General features: G+C 40.3%; 1 protein-coding gene across 1 annotated transcript; it reads left to right on the top strand.

Annotated features, from left to right (window-relative positions):
- The first annotated feature begins 1,861 nt into the window (after nucleotides 1-1,861).
- Nucleotides 1,862-6,163, top strand: LOC142946926 (Rieske domain-containing protein). The gene is made up of 3 exons (XM_076088556.1): nucleotides 1,862-2,282; nucleotides 3,259-3,374; nucleotides 3,857-6,163. Exons 1-3 carry the CDS (start codon nucleotides 2,093-2,095, stop codon nucleotides 3,953-3,955), a joined length of 405 nt encoding a protein of 134 aa, XP_075944671.1. The 5' UTR covers nucleotides 1,862-2,092; the 3' UTR covers nucleotides 3,956-6,163.
- Nucleotides 6,164-6,861: the final 698 nt, after the last annotated feature.

Here is a 6,861-nt window from a genome sequence, read left to right as displayed (position 1 = left end):
AATGATGATAACCTGTCGGTCTGCGGAGGCTGTTAGAGGCCTAGAACACAACATATTTGAGAATTTGTTCTCTCAGCTCAGGTTTCTTTACACTGGCTCTCCTCATCCTTCTGAGATTTTACTTCACATTTGCTCTCGCTGAGATCCAACTTCTGACGAGACGCAGTGCACATTCCCTCTTCCTGCCCGTGACACGCTTTCTCGTCCTTCCTCCTGCTGTAAGGGCGCCTTACATGAGTCAGTTTCTCAAAGTCAGGAATCAGAACAAGCGGCCTCTGTTATGCATCACTCCGGTCTAGACAGTAACTCGCATTACTTCTACCGCCAGCGGCATTATTACTGGCACAATGAAGCGATGGAGACAAAGTGAATAAAAGTTGAAGAAATACAGATCAGTTTTGTCTTTTTTTTTTTTTTGCAATTTGCCAATTGGATACATTTATATGTGGCAAGAAATCTCAACTTCAATGCTACTGGAAAGGTCAGTTTTATACTCTGACGATAATTATGAGTAATAAATCTACTTTGTCATAGTCATATGGCACAAATATAAAAGGTTGAGGTTAAACTGATTGACAGAAGTTGGAGATCCTGTTTATTGACGTATGTCTCTGAGGTTAGATTTTATCTGTTCCATCGACTTTTATTTGATAAAGTTCTGCTGACTGTAATGGATTTTGTTGTTGTTGTTGCAGCAAGTGAAAACATTACACCGTTGACATGCAAGCTCGACAACTAATAACCTGGCTCACAAACAACTTGTAATAATGTTAAGAACCTGCACTGTGGAAACATGAATCAATCAGCCAAATACCTGTATGGAGCACCTATGGAGTCTGCCATGTAAGAACAATAGCAGGCTTTATAGCTGATAGTTAAGAAATGGTTTTGAACTACTTGCACAGTACATAAAAAAAGTAACGATCCTCATTCACCGCACTCTTTGGGAAGAAGTACAACGCTCTGTGTATTAAAGGGCTCCCAGTGAACTCAATAGGTCCACCAAGAACGCCCGGAGGATTGGTATGTTTGCAGAGTTTTATTGTTTGAACATAAAACAGAAATGTGTGTCTGGGTGTGTTCATGTAGCCTGTTTATTATGATGGACAGAAGTCCCCAAATTAAGGGGAAACACCTCATGTAAATAAGGGAAAAAATGTAACTAACAGATATCACCATGAAAATTCCCCAGTTGATTAATTATATTAAGACAATTGTTTTTTGCATCACACGTTTTCTTACAAGTTCGTATTTAAATATGTGCTAATTTGCTCCCTCCGTAAAAACCTTTAGAATATAGAGAGCAATGCAACTGGAAAGGTTGCTGTATTTAAGTGCTGCTGAAGTGCAGACTTCTGGATCAGTGTGAATACAAAAGAGGCCTTTAAAGATATGTTTTGTAAAATTGCATACATTATGAAGGCACTACAGGGGAATAGGGTGAATAAATGAACTATTCGATGAAACTTCAGTTGATTACTTACATTAAGACAATACATTTTTTTTGTTACAATTTTTCTAAAAAAGGAATGTTGAATTATCAAAGGCATTATCTAATGTTAACTTTAGGTGAATTTAGGGGAAATAAAATGACAAAGTAGTAAAATAAACACCTAAATGTATATATTTTGGATGTTTTCGCTCCACTAGTCTGAAAGAACACATGTTCTGTATTTAAGACGCAGTATTGTTTACCCGAGGTGTCTCTAAAGCTCTTTGATTTAACACGAAAGGCCAATTTCTGCAAGCTGGATCTAGCTGCTGCCTCAGCTTTGTGATTATTTTAGGGGCAGCTGTATATTAAAGCGATACAACTAAGAGAATAAGGCTGTGCTGCTCGTTAGCTGTTAGCAGCCGTGCTCGTGCCTCTCGGTGTGACAGCGTCACGGCTCGCCGGCAGCAGGCTGCAGTCAGCCCGGATGGATGCAGCTCAGTCCCGCACCGCTGACCGTCGCACCGCTCGGCCCGGTGGATAAAAACGGAATATATTCTCCACCGAGATAAACTGCCAAATTGCATTTGGTAGCGCGTACTCCTACCCGAGTAGTAGCGCAAATTAGAAAGACAACCTCGGCTCATTTCGCTGTTCTTTATGGCGTCTGGCTCCGGAGATGAAGAGGGAACCACGGAGGGCGTCTCATGGAGACTCATAGGCCCGGTAGCGGGGCTCTCCACGAAGCGCTGCCGCCTCATGTACTCCTCGCTCGGCCGCGACTCTGACGTCTGCCTCTTCTACGTGAAGGAGGAGTTCTTCGCCATGGACGCTCGCTGTTCACATTCGGGTAAAAAAAAAAAGAGCATCAACCTTATCAACCTCTAAAAATACAGGGTAGTGCACAAGAGGCTACAACACATTTAAAAAAAATTATAAATAATAAGCGAATTCACTGTAATGCGCCGACAGTACATCTGTGCGTCACTTCCTCTCACAGAGTATGAGGTTCTGGTTAATTTATCTCTCAGCTGGTACTGAAAGCTCTATAAAAAGTGGCAGCCTGCTGTCCTCTCATAGGTTTATCAGCTCCACACATACAGTATATAGGAGCTTCCACACCATGTTAACAGGGCCGTGCCTATACAGAGTGAGGGCAGAGTGGTTGCTTTGGGGCCCCTGGAGCAGAGGGGGGGGGAGGAGGCCCTCTAACGATGTGTTATATTGGGTACACTCAGATATATGCCTGTGTTTGAGAAATAACTGTTAATATTACTGTTATTTGCTATATACAATAAAAAAAAAAAGAAAAAAAAACATCTCCATGGTTTTAATTTAATTTTTTGGTTAAAAAAAAAAAGAAGTCAGTGGCAATCTAAAATGTAATGACATGCTTATTCTACATAAACTATTAAATCTAGGAATAAATTATTTAAAAATATACTATTTTCATATTTTTGTCATATACAGATATACAATAATGATTGCTCGTTGTCCAAAGTCAAATCTCTATTTCATCATGTGACGATACTCTCCATATAACGTATCACAGCTGAGGACATCTGCAAGCCGAGCCGGCAGTCGTGCATTTTAAATATGAACGATGCAGTGAGTAAAGACGAGAGAGAAAAGAAGAGGAGACGGTAACAAAGCTCCCTAAATTAGAGTCCAGCCCTCGGTGTGTGTTTGTGCGTCATAACGACCCTACACCACTGCTTGTTATGCAAACCTCACAACACAATCACATTATCTCTAGAAGGACGACAGCAAAAGTCATTTGTTTTGAGAAGACGGTGATTAACAATTTCCTGTCTTGCGTGTCCCAGGCGGTCCTCTGTGTGAGGGGGACATCGAGGAGGCCGACGGAGTCCTGCAGGTCTTCTGTCCCTGGCACGACTACGACTTTGACCTCAGGACGGGGAAGTCAGGGACGTCCTTACAGGTCAGTGAAAACATCAGTTGGCCCCAAAAAGATGCCCAAAATATCATCATTAAGTACATCATAATCGTCCACTTCTATCAGAAGTAGGAAGTTCCATTTATTGACACGGCATGAAAAAAAAGAAATCGCAGCTCATGAGTCAGAGTCAAGATTATATTTCCCCTTTTTGTTCTGTCGAACATCTTTTCTGTTCCCACCGTTCTCTTGTTTGGTTGCAGTGAACGGTCCCAAACAAGAGCTTTACTTTCCGTAAACATCTTGTTCTCTTTTCCATTAATCACTTTCATAAACTGATGTTTCTCTCGTACATAACAAGCAGCAGAAGAAACATAAAAACAAACGGTTTTCGCAGCAGGGTTCGCTACATTGTTTAACATTAAATGCACTGTAAGCTCACTTCTGTTGACGCATTAAGGCGTGAGTTCTTACTCGTGTTGTTATCAGCTCCTTTGTCTTCCTTTTTTTTTCTTTTTTTTTTACAGCAACAAGTGTATGAAGTCAAGCTGGAGGATGGCAACGTGTACGTGAAGCACGCCAGTCGTCTCTCCCTGGAGCCTTTTCCTGCGGAGCCGAAGAGTTGAACAACCTCGGCGTCTATTTTTAAGACTTGTTCTACAAACCCAAGCAATCTGAAACATTCCTCGGCCTTATCTGTCTTTTTCACACACCGCTTCTACTTTGATTTCTGTAAGCTCAGGATGACGTCGAAGAGGATCGTCTCGAAGAGGATCGTCTCGAAGAGGACGTGACATCATGAAATTTAGTTTTTCCTGCTTCCATTCCAGGTAGATTCTTCATCACAGACGCTGAACATGGAGAGCACCAGACGGTAGCAAATATGCAGATATGCAACATGAAAACACTAAATGTTATTTTTCCTCACTAGATGTTGAGAGAACTCACCAGCATATAGTATTTTATTATTGGAAGGATAAAACAATTTGCCACTTGATCATTCTAGATTTTTAAGGATTCCTAAAGATATTATTTCTGATGAAAATATAACCGAGTCTATTTATTGCCCGTGTTGTTGCGCTTGTATTGCAGATCATTTCTGTTTTTGGAGTACAGAAAATGCTCCCAAATCTTTAATTTAAAGCTACTGCAAGGAACTTTTATTTTGTGTTGATTTTGGCGGTCCTTGTGGACAAAAGCGGCAGTGTTCCCGAGAGCCAGATTCCCTTAAGAAAACCTAATTTTACCGCAATAGGGTCTGACAGTCGGCTTCCGACTGCAGGTCGAAGGCGCCAGCGAAGCCGGATCTGTCGGCGGTGGGCCGGTCGCTGCTGGAGGCACCGCTTGAGTCTGAGCTGAAGGAGCTTTTGGGTGAACCTATCGGACCAGATAACGGGTATTATATCTATAAAGAAATAGCCGATCTTCTCGCTGAAGGCCTCGTTTACTTACGTAGGTCATATAGTGGCATCAGTATTAAATTAAGACAGTTAAAAGTTTCTCACGGTAACTTTAATACAAAATCAAACCATAATTGCAATGAGGGGATGAATTCACAATGCAGTCAGACATGAAGCCTTTGTGTCATTAGAGGTGATATTAGAAGTCATTACAATACATGCAAAAAGCAGAGATAATCTAGTGATTTGTAACTGCAGTTCAATTGGACAACATGCCAAAAAGCAATAGTACAGATGAGTGAAAAACTATCTTTTTACAAAACAAGTAGATTTGAATAATCAGTTATGTTTTAATGTTGAGCTCCTAACAGACTGCCAGTGTATTTCAACAAGTATTACATCCATGAGTATAAAGCTTCCACTCATTTCAGTGGAAGAATCGGTACAATCATGTAACAGCGGAGACGTAACAGCAGCTAATGTCCAACTAAACTAAACAGTCTCATTACCATCAATAACCCTCTTCCATGTTTTCAACTCACTCGCTGAGTTGTGGCCTTTGGATACATTTAGACACTTATTCCAGTGATGTCGCGCAACAGAAACAGAATTTGTATTTCTGAACAGGTTTAAAAAAAGAATAAATAAAACAAAAACAAATAAAGTTCCAGCAAGTAGAACACACATGAAGGGCACTGCAATTAGGATTGGTGGCGGTCCCGGAGTCAAGACGTCTCCATCAGCGTTTCCCTCCGTTCGTGGTCTGTGCACTGACAGGTTTGTCTGTTACTGACGCAATGGGACTCAAAAGAAATGGTTAGTAAGGCGCCGGAGGAAGGTTCACGACCTGAAATGCACCATTGACTCAAGAAAAGTGTGTTTTTCTAGCTTTGTGTGTGTGTGTGTGTGTGTGTGTTTCTCTTGATGTCTCAGCGGTGTGGGCACTCACTCACTATATTTTCTGGCAGAGGCACAGCACCCAGTCACGAAGGTGTCAGTAACGGTGTGACATAACGCTCTCATTTTCCTCCCTGCTGTGATTCCTGCTGTGCAACTTTATTACAATAATAATTCCACTGGCTAAAAATATCTGTTGTGTGCAGCATAACTCATCACCTGCAGGGTAATGGGCGTACACAACGGGGATGCAGCTATTTTGTGTCGGTAGAAAAGTGAAAGTAAAGATTGTTCAGGATGCTGCACAGGTCGGGAAGCTGCTTCGTACATTCTTACCTCTTGAGATCTTGAGTCTCGCTGAGAAACAGACAGCGTTCAGTTTAGCCTTTCGCTACATTTCCTTAAAGGTTTTACTGCATTTTGCTTCTTGTTTATGTGAATTATGTATCTGGTCTTTATGTTAATTTTAACAACCTTATCACTTGTACTGTAAACTGCTGTTTGTTGTTCACTATATTTATTGTTGTGACTCATGCAAAGCTGAATATTTATCTGTGTTGTTTAATTCACAAAATTATAATATCTTGTATTTCAAAGAAAAAAAACATTTTCATCAGAAATGTGAAATTGTTTATTTTTTTGTGTCCTTAATACATAAAACACAACTCAGAAAATATGAATCAGAAGTTTACACAAAATCATTTATTTACAGTTTCTTGTTCGTACAATAATAGTAGATTTAATACAATACACAATTTACACATAAAAACTCGGAGAGAAACAAGATCGGCAACACCATGCAATAGTTGAGAGTATTATCAGGAGAACATTTATGTAATTCTTTAACTGGAAGTTAGGAAGTCTTCCTAGAGAACAGTGGACAAAATCAAACTCCAGAAAGTGGTGGAAAAGGTTCAAAGACCACCTCCTGAATAAATTAGGATCTCTCTGGACTGTACAGAAGAGAAAATGGATGAATCTGATCATGCTTAAGTTACGGATAAATTGTTGGTGGATTGAGAGTAATTTCTGCATTTCAAAGTATTTCAAAAGCAATTAACTTCATCAGATTTTTAGTTTCAAATTCTCTTCATAGCAACAACAATCTAAGTTTAGCTCGTAGATCTACGGGATTGAAAATACAAATCAAGACTTCAGTCCGGCTGTAATCGGTGTTGGGCACGTTACTCAGGAAGTGTAATCTACTTTTCACTCCTTTAAAAAGTAATATTTCT

The sequence above is a fragment of the Anarhichas minor genome, unplaced genomic scaffold (genome assembly GCF_050575085.1).
Source record: "Anarhichas minor isolate MPS153535 unplaced genomic scaffold, ASM5057508v1 ptg000010l, whole genome shotgun sequence".
Lineage (NCBI taxonomy): Eukaryota > Metazoa > Chordata > Actinopteri > Perciformes > Anarhichadidae > Anarhichas > Anarhichas minor.
Note: the sequence above shows the minus strand (reverse complement) of the source record. Positions and strands in the feature narration are given on the sequence as shown.